We start from the raw sequence: 18,216 nt of genomic DNA on the forward strand, positions 1-18,216 counted from the left end.
ATTTTAAATTCGAAAAATTATCGAATTTGTAATGTAATAATATTTTTTGGCGAATTGAAATACGACATGTTTTTTTTGTCGGATTTACGAACCAAAGAGTATTTATTATTATTCGCTGTTCGATTTGTAGATTTTTTCTTGATTGTAATTTTATAAAAATGTGAGCTACGAGGGGCGTTCAATATATTCTGGGTATCAGGGTGAAGCTGTAGTTATATATATAAATTGACTTATTTATCAAGTAATACTATTATTTTAGTGCATTCATGTAAAATTTCATATAAATGTGATTATTATTTATTGTTAAATCTCTATTTAAACAGAATCATAATGGCAACTGAGACGATGATGGTGAAAATTGAGCATCACGCTGTAATTAAATTTCTCACTAAGCAAGGAAAAAAACTATTCATGAAAAAATGGTGGCAGTTTACCAGGGTTTAGCACCTTCATTATCAACTGTTTAAAAGTGGTCAAGTGAGTTCAAGAGAGGCAGAGATAGCATTGAAGATGACCCCTTCTCCGGCGCCCCGGCTAGTGCTTGTACGGAAGAAAGCATCAAAGAAGTCGAAAAACTTGTTCTCGAGGATGCCCGAATAAAGCTGAAAATGATGGCAGAGATCACCAAGCTTTCGACTGCTACCATTCACACCATCCTTCATGACCATCTTAACCTTTCAAAGGTCAGTGCAAGGTGGGTGCCACGAATGCTCACAGCGCCTCAGAAAAAAGTGAGAATCGCATGCATTAGAGAGCTTTTGGAGATGTGTAGTGAGAATGCGGACGGTGTTATGCATCGGATTGTTACTGGGGACGAAACATGGGTTGACCACTATGACCCTGAAAGCAAACAAGAGTCCATGCAGTGGCATAAAAAAGGATCAGACCCCCCGAAGAAGTTCAAAGTCACTCCGTCTGCCGAGAAGCTCATGGCCACAGTTTTTTGGGACTCAAAGGGAATCTTACTCATTGAGTACAAAAAAAAAGGTGAAACCATCAACGCCAAATCCTACGCTTCTACTTTGCATAATTTGCGGCAGGAAATTAAAAAGAAAAGACGGGGTTAACTCGCAGCGTTGCTTCTTCATGACAACGCTCCTGTTCACACGGCGCGAGTTTCCAAGGCTGCCTAGTGATTACTTCCTGTTTCCGGATTTGAAAAAATGTCTTCGTTTCGATCCGATCCGATTTTCGGATGATGAAGAACTCAAGTCGGCAATAAATGGGTATTTTGCAGGGAAAGAGGAAACTTGTTTTTTTGGGGGTTTAAAAAAGCTTATCTCAAGATGTAACAAATGCATTGATGTAAGAGGAGATTATATTGAAAAATAAAAACAATTTATATTGAATTCGCATTTTCCTTCATATCGATATAGCTTTGTTTTAATTTTCTTATAATTTATATTATAAACTTTAAAATTTATTCAAGGAACGATAAAAACAACGAAACAAATCGAAATCAATTTTTGGCTCTCGTCGAGTTTACGAATAAAAATAAGGCCATTACAACGGGAGCACTCGTCGGCTCTGAATTTCGGGTAAAACAAGTTTAATTAATATTTATTTAATATTAAATATTGTTTATTGAATAAATCACCGCAAATTTCACAAATTCAATCAAAACAAAAAAAAATTGTGCAAAGCTGTCAAACCAAAAGTGTCAAATCACTGGAATATTGGAAGAAAAAGCAAACCAAAAGTATCAAATCACTAAAATATAGGACGAACTATTTTCGCTTCTCCGTGAATTCGGTAATAAGGAAATACGACGCGAGTTGAATTTGAAAGGTCGAATTGAAAACGATCCGCCGCAAACCTCATAATCAGGTCCCAGAATAGATTCAAAGGCACATGAATGGAATTAGTGCATCAATCGAGGACATACAGAATTGGTCATAGAAAAATATATGGTGCTGCAGATGTAGCCTGGTGAACCTTCCTTTTTACAATTATTATTGATTCTTCATAAAAACACTGTTTTTTTTCAATATCAAAATGAAAGTCTTATTGGAAAACTATATAAAACATATTAGCAAGAACAAAACTTCATTGTTCATAGCAGTGACTTCAGATCATTCAAACAATTTAAAGTAAACACTAACTCCACGGTTGAAACTTTAGTAGAATTGGGCGAAATTAAATCCTGCCAAACGGAGCTGTATGCTAGACGAAAAGTAGAAAACCAGAACTACTACTAGGCTCTTGTGTCACTACAACGTTATACAAGAGTACCAAAATACTTGCTCTAGATGCCTAGATGCGACTTATTCGACTAGAGAAGAGTTTCAAAACCCATTGTGTCTCAAAACTTCCAAAGAATTAATCAATGTTTTCTCACCGTCTTTCTTTGTTCTCCAAGCTCAATCGTACCACTTTTTTACTGTTTGGATTTTTAAAAAAATATTGAATTTTTTTTTTCCAAATTCTATATCTCAAAAACGGATCAACATATTTTTACGAAATTCAAATGTAGAGCGTATATTTATAATCACTAAACAACTGCATACCAAAAATATTTTTAAAATATCGGTACCCCTAACGATTTTCAAAAAAAAAAATTGAAAAATCCAGGGATTTTTGATTTATAAATGGCATTTAAATTTTTGAAGACAAACTTATTTTTCAGGTAAAGTTTTGAATCTTAAAATATTTTTTTTTTTAATTATTTGAACATATTTTTGTATTGCTTCCTTTGTACACATGATTTTAAAATATTATTCTTTACGAATAAGGTTGTATATTTTACTTTCCTTCGCCTATATAAAAGAATAAATACTTAGTACAAGTTTAAGAAACGGGCCAGAAAGAGTATATGTAAACGGTGATTTTTTAAGAGCTTGAGAACTTTAAAAAAAAAAAAACGCATACAATTTGCAAAATCTCATCGATTCTTTATTTGAAACGTTAGATGGGTCCATGACATTTATTTTTTGAAGATAATTTCATTTAAATGTTGACCGCGACTGCGTCTTAGGTGGTCCATTCGGAAAGTCCACTTTTGGGTAACTTTTTCGAGCATTTTGGCCGGAATAGCCCGAATTTCTTCGGAAATGTTGTCTTCCAAAGCTGGAATAGTTGTGTAGACTTTAGACTTGACGTAGCCCCACAAAAAATAGTCTAAAGGCGTCAAATCGCATGATCTTGGTGGCCAACTTACCGGTCCATTCCTTGAGATGAATTGTTCTCCGAAGTTTTCCCTCAAAATGGCCATAGAATCGCGAGCTGTGTGGCATGTAGCGCCATCTTGTTGAAACCACATTTCAACCAAGTTCAGTTACATTCAGTTCAGTTCTTCCATTTTTGGCAACAAAAAGTTTGTTAGCATTGAACGATAGCGATCGCCATTCACCGTAACGTTGCGTCCAACAGCATCTTTGAAAAAATACGGTCCAATGATTTCACCAGCGTACAAACCACACCAAACAGTGCATTTTTCGGGATGCATGGGCAGTTCTTGAACGGCTTCTGGTTGCTCTTCACTCCAAATGCGGCAATTTTGCTTATTTACGTAGCCATTCAACCAGAAATGAGCCTCATCGCTGAACAAAATTTTTCGATAGAAAAGCGGATTTTCTGCCAACTTTTCTAGGGCCCATTCACTGAAAATTCGACGTTGTGGCAGATCGTTCGGCTTCAGTTCTTGCACGAGCTGTATTTTATACGGTTTTACACCAAGATCTTTGCGTAAAATCTTCCATGTGGTCGAATAACACAAACCCAATTGCTGCGAACGGCGACGAATCGACATTTCACGGTCTTCAGCAACACTCTCAGAAACAGACGCAATATTCTCTTCTGTACGCACTGTACGCATTCGTGTGGTTGGTTTAATGTCCAATAAAGTAAACTGAGTGCGAAACTTGGTCACAATCGCATTAATTGTTTGCTCACTTGGTCGATTATGTAGACCATAAATCGGACGTAAAGCGAGAAACACATTTCGAACCGAACACTGATTTTGGTAATAAAATTCAATGATTTGCAAGCGTTGCTCGTTAGTAAGTCTATTCATGATGAAATGTCAAATGTCAAATGTCTGAAATCCCGCGTGATCTGTCAAATACTAATGCATGAAAATCCTAACCTCAAAAAAATCACCCTTTATTTTCACATTATACCTGTTTAGGTGTTACGTACAACCTCTACAACTATTGCTTACGTGTCACTTCAAAACTAAATCCAAAACGCACAAGAGCCTGACTGTAAACAACACATGAATAGCAATTTCCTGTACTTGTTCGTAGGCTTGTTTCTTTTAAAATTTAACGAACAAAATAAACTGAACGTAATAAATCCATGTTTGCGCTAAAAGCTTGTAAGAAAGAAGGAATGTGATTGGATAGTCGTAAGTACCTTCTACCTAATTTACTTTCCATCCTGTTTCTTCTAATATGAAATTTAAATAAGGCTATCCAAAGGAAAAAGCTTTCAACGAAATAGTTGAATACACAAACAATTGGTTTCGTTAAGTACGCTTACAAGTATATTTCACTTCCGGGATGAAATGTCTTAGGATGAGTTGTGTTTTGGGATGAATCGCGCGGTTTTTTGACAAGTCAAGTGTCATTTATATCTATGAAGACAAACTTATTTAACAGGTATATTTTTTAATCTTGTATAGGTACGTAAAACAGACTCTTTGCATACAGGAGCAAGTTCGTGCGACCCAGTCGTGCATTCTATCTTTTCTTTAGTAAATTGCATTTTTGAAAAATTAATAACTTGGCCTGAAAAAGGCTACATCCACTAAAAGTTTTTGCTTTCCAGCGAAATTTCTATGACAACCAAAATATCTCACATATTTGTCAATTATCAGCACTCAAGTTAATTTTTTTTTTCTTAGAATCCAATCAAATTAAAAAACAATAATTTCATATTTAATGATTTATTTATTCAATCAAACTCACAATTTTTTATTTAAATTAATATTATTAAATAACTAATTCAATGTAAAAATATATAATATATATATAATAGATAATAAAATAGATAAAAAATAAGTTATATAAAGAGAAAAGCGTTATGAAAAAAAACTAACCCAAATATATTATATAATAATTGGAAGAAGTAGAAGAAGAAAAAATAATATTAATAATTAATAACATATTTTTAGGCAAACAAATAATGTATCTGTATATAGAAAAAAAAATAATAATTTATTAAATAAAATTTACAATTAAATGAAATAATTGTTTCTTTTTTCTTTCTCTCTGCGGAATTTATTCGGAAAGTTTGTTGCAGTGTTTCGTTATTTTTCTTTATTTTTCTCAAATAAATGTTAGATCAATATTTTTTGTTATATTCCATCACTGCCACATTTATAAAAACTTTCTTTAAAGCTAAAATTTCAATGATTTTGGAAGATGTGTTTCATTTTGTTTTTTTTTTTCATTTTTTTTAATTGTATCAATTTTACTTATATGAAAAATGCAAATTTAAACAACTAATTTGTAGAAAATATTGTATATTCAAATTTCATGTAAACAAAGAAATTTATAAAATAGTATTTTTTTTCTTTTATTGTTTTTTATTTCAATCTTAATAACTAGTGGAAGAATTGACTTATTGTTTTCTCTGTAAAATGCAAAACATTAGAAAAACTAATTTAAAAATGTTAAACATACAAGAAAAAAATTATAGAAGTTTTACACACAGCACTAATGGATTTAAATTATTTTGTTTTCTTAATATTCCTGACATAATGCATTTTATTCATGTTTTGTTGTTGTTGTTTTTTTTGTTTATCTTTTTTTGTTTATTTTTATTTCATTTTTTGTTTTAAGATGCAACATTCTCCATTCATGTAATAATTTAAATATATAATATTTATAAATTAAAAAAAAATATTTAAATATGTTTATGTTTATAGACTAAATCAATGTAAAAAAACTAGAAATATAAATTATTATTTTTATATATAATGTTATATGCTATAAAACCATGTCTATTTCTGTATCGTGTTTTTAAACTTAAAAAGAAACAAAAAATAACTAGGAAGCCCAATATTTAAGGAGTTTTTTCTCATTCAATTTAAATTAAGTTTGTCTTTTTTTTTGTATTTTTGTTATTAAGATACATAAATTAAATAATAATATTAGCAATTAATTTTATTCCTGGGGATGTCAAATTAATTAAATTTATATAAATGTATAAAGGATTTTGCAATAAATAATTCAGCTTATCATTAGTATTGAAAGTTTTATTTTGTTTGTTTAATTTTTTTTTGTATTTGTTTTGTTTACAGAAATGTCTTATGTACACATCAATGCGAAGTGAATTGAAATAAAAATGATTTAAGAATTAGAAATAATTTCGTGTTTAATTTTATTGTTTTTCTTCTCAATCTAATGAAATTAAGCGGAATTTTCCATCAATTAATTTAAATCAAAAATTAATTTTCACTTCGAAGCGATGTGCGTGTAAAACAAGCTTAAGCGACGAAATCTAAAATCAAAAACTATCTGAGATTTGTTTTGTGTGTTGTTGTTGTTATTATTTCGTAAAAAATGTCTTTTATCGCTTTGATTCAGAGAAATATTTTTTGTTTTAGCAGAAAAAAAATAATTAAATTAAATTAAATATGCGCGCAATAATAAAATTATTTGAGAGTGAAATGAAATATTAAGAATGAAAAATAAATAATAACATCTTTTTGTTTTTGTATTAATCATGATCATATATAGATAAAAAAATAATTGCAAAATGGCTTAAATTACTACAAAACTAGATAAAAAAAAATTAAACGGAAGTATTATAATAAATGGGGTACACGTATTCTTGGTTCTTTAATTGTTTATACTCTTCGCTTTACAGTCTAACAAAGAACGATTTTTTGTTGTATAAATAATAAATGTTAAGCGGAAGACAGCATTTTTTTATCAGCATTATGACTTGTTTTGTTTTTAAACTTTCTTTTTTCATTATTTTGTCACTAAAAACTACTAATCATTTTTTTCTTTTTGTATAACAATCAATATTTTAAATTAAATAAATTAAAAAAATATATATAAGGCACTTTGAGAATATAATAATTTGTAATATCTTGTGTCTTGCGCTAAGTTTAAACAAAAAAAAATAATTTGTGTGGTTTTATAAACAGTGTGTTTTTTTTCAAATATTTGTGCAATATATTTTTAAAAATATATATTTAATAAAAATTCAAATATACGTTTTATTTTTTGAGTTTCACGAAAAATAAGATTTATTCTGCTTCACATATGATCCAACCGAATTATTCGTATCAAATTAATATTGTAAAAAATCTGACACTTCTCAAAATTAAAAATTCCAATAGTATAATGCAATCCAATGGAGATATCAAAATCAATTTCGAATTATTCAATTAAATGCACGAATTAGCAGAATAATTCAAATTCACATTCATTCTCGTTCTCTCTCTTAATAAAATTATTGTTTTCTGAAATCGAAATCTCACTATATAGTTTGTGCTCTTGCACGTACACAAGACTTTTTTAATAAACAAAATAAAAATAATAGATTAGATACTTTTTTGTTTTTCTTTTAAATAATTAATAAGTTTATATCACTTCCAAACAAGATTTTATACAATAAAAGTTGTTTTTCGATTTAATTTAATCATTTTTGTATGTACAAGTACACAGCTTATGTGTGTAGGCATATTTCGTCGGAATTTTTTGAATTTTTTTTTTGTTTTTTAAATTACAATCTTTCAAAAATAAATTTTCAAATATAAAATATATATATAGGTACATAATTTATAATAATTCTTATTATAAAAAAAAGAAAACATTTTTTTTCTTGTAATGAACAGAAATAATTTTTCTTGAAAATATATATACTTGCTGATATATAAAAGAAAAAACAATTATATGTTCACCTGGGGCATATAATATTTTATATGTAGTCAATCTAATTGATTTGGTCAGTTCGATTTTGTTGTTGTTGTTGGGTATTCCGAAACGATTATAATAATAATTATTATAAGGTAAAGTCCAATGGGAAAAAAAATAAAATAGAAATTAATAAAAAATGGCTTATTCTTTCGAATGTCCCGATAAATTTGTTTTTGTTTTCTGTCTTGAAAAGCACACAACTTATAGGGCTAAATTGGAAAAAGCATCTAAGGTTGAGCTGAGTCTATTGAAGACTGGAAGGCGTGCTTCTTCGCTGCTTGCTGAATTGGCAGCACTTGAAGTGTTGTTGCTACCGCCACCGTTAGCCACAATGGAAATTGGCGAACTAGATTTGTTTGAAATGCGTGTCTGTGAGATCGGCTTAATGTACTGATGATGATGATGATTGTTACCAGCCATGATGATGGATGGAGGTGGTGTATTAACAGGTGACATTGGGCTATTTGGACTGGCTGGTGGGCTATGGTTATATGGAAAAGCTGTTGTCGGGAAGACCGAACTTGCGGGACTTATTTGATCGACAAATGGAAAGCTTCCTATTGAATTTGTTGGACTTAGTGATATGGAGCCTGTGGGAGAGGCACGATCAGATCCAGTTGACATAGATAATGGAGGACTCAATGGTAATGGATGATTGTTAAGAGCATTTTGTGGTAGACGAGCAAATGCAGCATTGATGCGATTCTGGTGTTGGATTTGTTGTTGATGATGTTGTTGTTGCTGCTGTTGTTGTTGTTGTTGCTGCTGTTGTTGTTGAATCATTGCACGTGCCTCGTCGGCATTATGGACGAAATGGCATCGAGGACCATAGGGACAAAAGCCGACACTGTGAAAGGTGCGGCAATATTCAGTTTTGTACTTGGGGTGTCTTTGTAAGTTGCGCAACTCATGATAACCATGAGCAAACTGGCACTTTTCTCCATATTTACATTCACCGGCTTCTTCGAATGGACGACATAGCTCGGTCTTGTATCTGTAAAGAAAAAATAAAAACAATTAAATTGGTTATTTATAATTATGACATAAGGATTAATGTGAAAGTATTTATAAAGTTGAATGACGTAAAGCACGAGTTAAAAGAGAAGGGAATTGCTATAACGAGTGCGTTGCTAATTGATTGGGAAATTTGAGACGCAAACCAATAGAAAATAAAATTTGCTTATTAAGGAATCTCAATCAATGAGGGTGATAATAATTTCGTTTTTAATGTGAAATGTAATGTTTTTTTTTTTTAAAACCTTGTCTCGTTTAACATATGTTTACATACCTTTTTTAACTTTGATGTTGTTATACCTATTTTGCTAACAGATATAATTATTTGTTGTATGTGTTTTTTCGGTTCTTCGATTAGTGAATTTACTGAGACAAGTATTATTTTAGATTGCATTTTTTGAAAGGAAGATTTTGACCAGGACAAGCTGGTTCTTAGAGTGTCATACATTTTAAACTCAGAACTTAACTTCATTAACTTTTACCCTTAGTTTGTCGTGCAAAGTGGCAAGCTATTAGTCCATCATGATCTGTGTTTTTACCGTCAAGAAATATAAGTTATTTCTTTTCCAATTTGACAAGGAACCCGTTTACACGAAACATTAAATGGACTTGTGCAGAAAATAATAAATCATAGAGTAATAAAGTTTAGCTTTTAGTTGAATGAAAAATACATAAATAACTGTCGTTTTGACATAAGAAGACTTGACTTGACAGTTAGGGAGATTTTTCTTGACTAACTTTCCAATACTACACTGAGCAGGTTCAGACGACATAAGGGACTTAAAAGTAAGGCAAGTTTCTAGTAATTGGCCAGCTGCCAAAAAATTACCTTCCAATTAAGGCAGCTTTAATGGAAAGTTGACTGGAAAGTTAGTCAAAAAAAATCTCCCTAACTATCAAGTCAAGTCTACTTCTATCAACATGACAGTTCATCATGTTTTTTCAATGAACTGAAAGCTGAAGTTTATTACTCTATGATTTATTGATTTTCTGCACAACTTCATTTCATTATTTCAGTAAAAGGGGCCCTTGTCAATTTGGAAAAGAAACAAGTAATATTTTTTTACAATACAAAATACAAATCGTGATGAAATTGTAGCTTGCCTGAGAAGTGTTTTGTGGACAATAATTTAGTTTGGTCGTGTTTGTACTTTAAAGTAGAGGTTTGTGAAGTAAAGTTCTGAACTTGAAATTTATGACACTTGAAAAACTAACTAGCTGCCTCTAGCAGTTGACTGCAAAAGAAGTCCCTTATGTTGCCTGAACCTGCCCACTATTATTACGTGTATCACAGTGATCTGACATTTGTGTTTTGACAGATCCAATCGAAAAAATAAATGGATTTATTTTATTAAATGAAATGTGGTAGTCTTTTGTTTGACAGATGGAACGTCAGTGACAAAGAATTTTCCTTTGCTATCAAGGTCTTAATTAAGTGTATTCTAAAAGTAGTTTTCATTGGCAATACTTTGAACGTATTAACAAAATGTCTTTAGTTAAAAGTCACTAAATTTAACCACAAGGTTTCAAGTTAATTATAAAAACCATAATTAGTATAATATTTGAATTTTTAAATTTTTATTAAAAACGAAAATTTGAGTAAAAAGAAAGGAAATAAAATTCATATTCACAAGAGCACATACATAGTGATTGTTTTTTTTTTTCAAATTTGTGTCCGCTTCCGGGAGTGGTATTTTTTTCTAAATGTATGCATGTATTTTTATTTTTAGCAAGAACAAATTTTATTTAAAAGAACAACCAGGAAATACATTTAAAGAAAATCATGATTTGTTATTGTAATGCGGATGTTTTTTGTTTTTATTTTAAAACACACGCGCAAGGGAAACAAAATTTTAAAACTTGATTTTCTTAAAGACAATTAATTCATCTTTAAATAATTCTTTTACTTTAACTAAGGTAAAAGTACCAATAACAAATTTAACATTATTATAACGATAAGAGCTCAATTACTATATTTATAACTGTTATACAGAGTGCAAGTCATGATGGCGATATTTGTATGAGCTATAATTTTAAGTTACATCATCCAAACGGATAAAAATAACCATTACTAAGTGTGGTTAGGGTGTAATTTTAATTATTTGAAACAACTGTCAAATAAACTGTCACTCAGAACAGTGATGCCAAATTACAACCCAAAGAAACATCAATGATTATAAATTAGATAACTAAAAGGCACGCTTGAATGAAAAAAACGTCCACAATTTGCAAGCGTTATTGTGGAGAATTGAAATCATCTTTCAATTGTCAAATTGCACTTTTATAAACGATTAGGTTAAAGTCTTAAAAAAGTCTATGTGCACATTTGTTTCCGATTTTGTTTTTAACATTTTAAAATAAAAGGTCTATACTTAAAGAAAAACAAAGTAACTTTTTACGCACCTAGATGTGTTAACCTGTGGCAATGGTTCAGATTGTGTCCTTTCCAATTTGCGGTGGCAAGTTTCGAGCAACGTATTTACAAGTGAAACAACGTTGGCAGCACTGTTTTGAGGATGTGAGACAGCACGAGTTAAAGCTGTATGTATATATGCTTTTTGTTCTTGATCTTGCTGCTGTTGTTGTTGTTGCTGCTGTTGTTGTTGCTGTTGTTGTTGTTGCTGTTGCTGCTGCTGTTGTTGTTGTTGTTGTTGCTGCTGCTGCTGTTGTTGCACAGACAACACATTCAAATGATGTTGAATAAGATTAGCTGAAGCAGCAACAGACGATGATGAATTACCATTTTGAGTTGATAAATTATTATTTAAAACATTGGTATTAAGAATTGAAACACCATTTGATGCCAAATGGCTAACTGACAACATTGCGTTGTTAATATTGTTATTATTACTGTTAACTGTATTGGTATTGTTATTATTGTTGTTGTTCGATTGTGCATTTGCCACCGCATTCGTTGCTGACTGATGCAAATGTATAGACGATTTCTGATTCTGAAATTAAAATAAAAAAAAAAACAAAAAGTTAGTTTGTTGTTAAATGTTTATATGTACATAAATATATTTTATTTACTCTACAAGACCAGTTCAAGGGTTGAATTTGATTTTAACATTATTTTAAAAATATATACTAGTATTGATATTATTATACAATGAAATAAAAAAAAGCTAAATAAAGGATCTAAGATATATGTAAATAAATAAATCATTGTCAAACATATAGAAATAAAAGGAAATGCCTATTTTGAAATATAATAAGTATTTTTTATTTTTGAAAATACTGAGTTTTGCATGAGGATGTTCTGTTTGAATTGACCGCATTTAATGGTGCGTTCAGACCAAAGAACATTTTTGAAATATTTCAAAAACATTTCAGAATCATGTTGTTTTTGGTTTGGGTGTTCGTGGAACATTTCTGAAATGTTAACGAAATGTTTCCATTCCAAATGGGAAACTTTATTTGTTCTCCAAGCATTTGCATAGGCTAACAGTGGTGGCCATGAAAAAAGACATGAATAAAATTTTTTTAAACAATGTTTCCTGAAATGTTTCTATGGTATGGTCACGACTTAAGGCAACACATTTTGACGTTTCACTATGTCCCAGCCCAATTGCAGTAGAAGAATGGGAAATCTGAAAAATCAATTTTTATATATATAAGTAAGAACGTGAGTTCTTATGAACACCGTCTACGAATATATTCTTTAAAATAACTTTTCATTAATTAAACGTAAAAATGTCAATGTCCACAAAAATTACTCATTTTGATGTGTCAATACATTGGTACAAATTCGTAACTAAATAAAAGTCAAGCATGTTATAATTATTAAAAACCCACCACAAGAAAAACTTGTATCCATGGTTTAAGCCCAGCTTTATTTTTTCTCTCAATAAGAATTCAGAAAATTTACCATTTTTCAGGTATTGCCAATATGAATGTAAAAGTTTTAAAAAAAATTACCAAATTACTAGTGACTCAAAATATTTAAAAAGGAATATTTCAAGAAATTCTTGTATTTTTGTATTAAATTTGTAATTCCTGTTTATTTTTTTCTTTATAAATAGATTCACATATATTCATTGGACTGCGAACTAAAAATGGTATTATTTTATGAAGTATGTAAATAAAGCGATATGTATTCATTCTTGACGTTTATTAATCAAAAACGGAAGTAGACGTGTATTTAAATGTTTTTATTTTAGGTCTTAATGTTATTTAAGAATAAAAAGTGACGCAATTTTGATATTAAAACGGTTAATAGTGCATTTAATAACCTTATTTGTAATATTGTTGTTATTTGTGTTATTTTTTCACAAACTTAGCTTGATATGATTTTATATATATAAGTTTACATACATATGTAGATATTATGAATCATACAGGCTTTCTCATGCACTACAGCTATAATTGTCGATTATCAATAAAATATGATTATTATTATCGTATCAAAGTTAAAAATTTCCGATTCATATTTTTTTTTTAAATACAAATATTGGATAGAGGTTGATACTTGACAGTTATCATCGTTATGGTTTTTTATATATAAATATAAATTTGGTAATTTTGATATCTAATCTTATCAATGTTGTTCTGAATCTCAATAAATTTGCACTAAAGCTAGGTTCGATTCGGGATTCCTTTGATAAAACGTCATTGCTGCCACACAATTAAAATCATTTTATTATTATTTAAAATAAAATGTGATTACATTAAATTGATTGAGAACTAAATTTTAAATGTCTGTTCAAAAATTGAAAAGAAGTCGATATTTTATGTTATTTTTTTCTTTGTTTTTAGTTATTCATTCATTAGATTATTTAAAGTCAATAAAACAGGGAAATAAAAACAACTTGTGACACCGTTTTTTTTTGTATTCTTAGAAATATTTTTACCATTTTTAACATTTCGGTATTATGTTGTTATTATAAATTGTTTGAAATATTCTTAAAAAGCTGTTTAAACATAAATCGTATGATTTTGAGTTTATTTAAGATAAGGGTCGTTTTACATGAACTTATTGAATGGTACTCATATAGAGCTAAGCAACTCAGTGTAACATTTTTAGTGTCTTGTTGATGTTTCTTACCACGAATTCTTCAAGATTTTTTTAATTTTTGAATAAGTTTTGTTTATTTAACAATATGACATTGGTTTATATTCGTGATTTAAGTAGAAGAATCAGGACCAAACATATGTTTTTGATAGTTGAGAAACACAAAATATGCTTGAATAATAATAGTTAAACAATGTTTGATTATGCATACAAAACAAGCATAATTTTATTGTAAACGTCTAATTTTCCTTACACTTTCAAAAATAACAACAAAGTTCTTATTCAATGCTTAAGAAAACTATTTGATCTAAAAATTCTGTAAAACACTTGTTCTAATTTTGAAAATGCTATAAAAAGATATATGACAACTACCATTAAGCAAACAGCTGTCAAAATAGGTTTCAGTTAGAATTCATGTTTCCCAAAACTCATAAGGGCCAATTTCAAAACCCCTGAAACAAATATTGTATATTATATGTGGATGTGAAATTTTGCACATTCAATAACATAACATATCCTATAACATACATAATTTATAAATAAATAAAAAAACAAACTTTTTTCGATAAGCAGAATTCTATAACGCCCCATAAAACATTTGTTTTTTTTTTTAAATTTTAATTGCCAAAACGTGTTTAATGGAAAAATGTATGATGTATACAAAAATGTTTTTTAATGTTTTCTTTTCAATTTAATTAAGAAAATATTAAATGTTTATGTGCGCAATCTAATAAATTGAAATTTAAGTACAAATAAAACTAAATTTTATAAGTACCTACTTTTATACGTATAAAATTAATTCTAATTTCGAAATTGTTCATCAAATCTAACAAAAAAAAGAAACACTAAGAACTCATAGGTACTTTATATTCCTACTTAATTTTGATAAGATAAGGCCAGAGTGTAATCTAATCATTTTATGAAAGAAAATTTAGTTCAAAACAACAAGCAAATCATTTTAAAATTTATATGTTTATAATATATATGAAGGTACCCGTACCGTACACTTTAACTTCTATAATATAAACTTGTTACAACTAATAAATAAAGAAACAAACAAAAAAATAGAATGTATTAATAACAATTAAAATTATTATCATCTTATCAAAATAATAACAAAATTAGGCGAAAGACGTAGTTTTTAATATTATTATGATTGGGTATACAATTTTATGGACTTAGATTTTGTTTTGTTTCATAATAATATACAAAAAAAACTAACGAATTATCCATGTTTATTTAAATTATAAGAGTTTATTTATAATTATTTTTGAATTTATTACTATTTAATATAGTTTTATTGTTTTTAAACAAATAATGACACTATTTGTGATGTTCAAGAGCTTTGTTAGATTTTAGCGAATAGCATGCATTCGTTACTTATTGACGAGTAATCAATTCAGTTTCAGAGTTAAACATATTTTTAGTGCCGAAAGAAACATGGCTATTAAGAACTTTTTAACAATGAAATTCCTAATACAAATGCCTAAGCATTTTAACTTTCTGCCCCTACACTACCGAGCTTAAATAAGCATTGGAAAAGTTTGACAAAACGGTACAGACAATTAACTATCGAACTTTTTTCGTACCATTTAAAGCCTTCAAAGCTGTTTTGCTATGTTGTATTTTTTTTTTCTGTCGCTTACGATAATTTGACGCAAAGGAATTAATATCCAGCCAATTCGTTAAGACACCTAATCGCTCATATTTAGGTTCGTAAATAATTACTCTACATATCATATTTATTAAATACTTTTAAATTTAAACGTTAAGTTTACAATATTTACCTCAAACTAAACTTAAAATTTACATAATTTCAACAACATTTAGCAATCAAATCAATTTTGAAAATAGAGAATTTATTGAATTTACTGATTAATTGATACAAATTATTTATTAAAAACAGAAGGCAAATTGTTAATAAAGAAAATAAACAGCAAAGGGCCAACGTGACAACCTTGGGGTACTCTAGAATTGACTTTAAATTGACGTAACGATACAATATTTATGTTTAAGATATGACGAAATCCACAGAACCAAACGGTCGTTAAATCTAATTTATTTAACTCAATTTATTGAGGAGAATTTCATAACTTGATTTGTCAAACCAGTTGCTAAAGTCTGTATTCATTTTTGGTTAGCAAGTAACGAGTAAGGAGATTTTTTCTATGCGTAAACATTATAAAGTCCAGTTTGCAAAAGGGTTTTTTATTTTTTCGTTACTTCAATATTTCGAAGCTCCGGAACCAAAAAAATGAAAAACAAATTCTTCCCTCGATTAATTATTGAAATCAATGAACTTTTACCAACGATTTCATAATCAGGCGAGTAAAACATGAACGAAATCAAATGCCAATTTTGACATTTGTACCACTTTAAAAGTGTCAAAGAAATTACTCCAAATTCATCAAATCACCAAATCATTAATCGGATTCTGTAATTGAGTTGCTTTATTGTTAAATTTCAAAAGCGGGCGCAAGAAAATTAAGGGTCAACTGACCTCAAACCCTACTTTTTCAATGTAAAATTGATAAGTTACAACTAGCCCTGCTTTAATTGACAAATAAAACAATTCAACAAGGTACCAGATTACAAAATATTTCATTATTTCAATATTCAGAAAAAAAAATAATCAAATTAGGAAGAGATAGGTGGGTATATATCTGGTTTTAAATGTGGGCGTGATCTTTTTTAAAATAAACCTATCTGTAATAATATTGAACTAGAGCTCGATTATATTAAGAAAAATAGGTAGGTACGTGCCATTATTTAAGTATCTCTATTTTTATTTAAGGCAACAACTTTGACAAATTTTATTTGCATATATTTTGCATTTAAATGTTTATTTTTTGTTCATATTAAATTTGCATTATTACTTCACACCATTGCTGGAAAAAGTGTCAAGGTAACACAAAAAGAAGACAACAAAAAAAAAATAACTAACATAAAAAATACAAACAAATTATACAAACAACATGCTAGCCATTAACCCCAGTGTGTGTAGGTAAGGTAGGCAACGTATATAAAGATGGAGGAAATCTTTTAACATACAAAAAAGTCTTTAATGTCTTATGGTTATAGTTTTTAGCTTTAAATACGTCGGCCGTCATCCGTCGTTACCGTCTTGCGTTACGTCCGTCGCGTCGCCGCTCCGTTTTACGTTGGTCATTCAATCGGTTGGACAAGCAAACATTACTCATTTAGACCTGTTTGATGTAATGTCGAATTTTGTTTTTTCGTACGCTCTACAAAGTAACCAAATACATAGTTATTTTGTTATGTACATACATATTATAAATCTTTTAATAGCCAAGTCAAGACCCAAGAGATTACATTTTCGATGTTGTAACATAAAAAATTATGCAAGTCTGGCACAGGTCATAATCAGACACAACTCTCAGCCTTAGCATAGTCTGAAGTCTCAAGTCTTAACATAAGAACAACAGCAGAAATAGAAACAGAGCTGCCAACAGCTTGGGAATTAACTAATAGTGTAGCAAAGTCGGCGAAATGATTTACTTTCTTTTTTTGTTGTTGTTGTTTTTTGTTCATCTCTCTTTCTATCTTTCTATTTTTTCCTGTTGTTGTTTTTTTTCAACACATTTTGATGATGATCGTTTCCCTTTCATTAGAAAAACGGGTTTAAGTTTTTCCGCTTGGTGTTTTTTGTTTGTTTGTGCTGTTTCTATTATGGTGCTGGTACTGTCTATCGTGTATGCCTCTATGGCTATAATGTGTTTCCTTTCTCTCAAGACACGACTGGCTAAGCAGAGCTCATCGCCAGTACCGTGTCTATTTGGTATTGGTATTGGAATAAGCCAAACCAAACCACCAAGTTTGTTGAGGTTGTACATGATGATGGTGAGGTAAGAAACGATTTGTAAGAAAAAATGTTGCATAACCTGGCCTAGCCTGATGATGACGAAGGTGGTTTAGGTATAAGGCTTTGCTGCTAGCCGGACGCATCATCATTATCATCTTGTTGCTATATCTTATAACCAGACTATAGCAAACAGCTGAAATACTTGAGTATAGTTGATGCGGATGTAGATTTTGTGACTGTTTTTTTTTTGCTTACGAATACTGCCATCTATTGCGTGAATGGAGGAAGAAAACGAGTGATAAAATATAGCTTTAGCTCAATCACTAACCAAATTTTGCTAATAGATGCTTTTTATGTATCTTTTTAGCTAAAAAGAGCACAATATTATTAACATATGCGGATATTGAAAGAGCAATCATAAATTATGGATGTGTGTACGAGTAGGCATATTAAACAGCTCAGAAAAGCAATGAAAAGTTGGTCTTGGGATTTGG

The 18,216-nt window shown here is 29.7% G+C and overlaps 1 protein-coding gene across 2 annotated transcripts in view; it reads right to left on the minus strand.

Moving 5' to 3' along the window:
- Positions 1-5,189: 5,189 nt before the first annotated feature.
- Positions 5,190-18,216, minus strand: part of LOC129948227 (protein TIS11) — a 35,998-nt gene continuing 22,971 nt past the window's right edge. The window contains exons 1-3 of one of the 2 annotated variants that reach the window (XM_056059143.1): positions 11,919-12,050; positions 11,292-11,839; positions 5,190-8,868 (exon numbers count right to left, since the gene is read on the minus strand). In XM_056059143.1, coding sequence (XP_055915118.1) covers positions 8,076-8,868; positions 11,292-11,713 — 1,215 coding nt within the window. In that variant the 5' untranslated portion in view covers positions 11,714-11,839; positions 11,919-12,050 and the 3' untranslated portion in view covers positions 5,190-8,075. Of the gene's footprint in view, positions 8,869-11,291; positions 11,840-11,918; positions 12,051-18,216 lie in introns of those variants that run through there. The other variant, XM_056059142.1, reaches the window with a different exon arrangement.

This window comes from Eupeodes corollae, chromosome 2, assembly GCF_945859685.1.
Source record: "Eupeodes corollae chromosome 2, idEupCoro1.1, whole genome shotgun sequence".
Classification (NCBI taxonomy): Eukaryota; Metazoa; Arthropoda; class Insecta; order Diptera; family Syrphidae; genus Eupeodes; species Eupeodes corollae.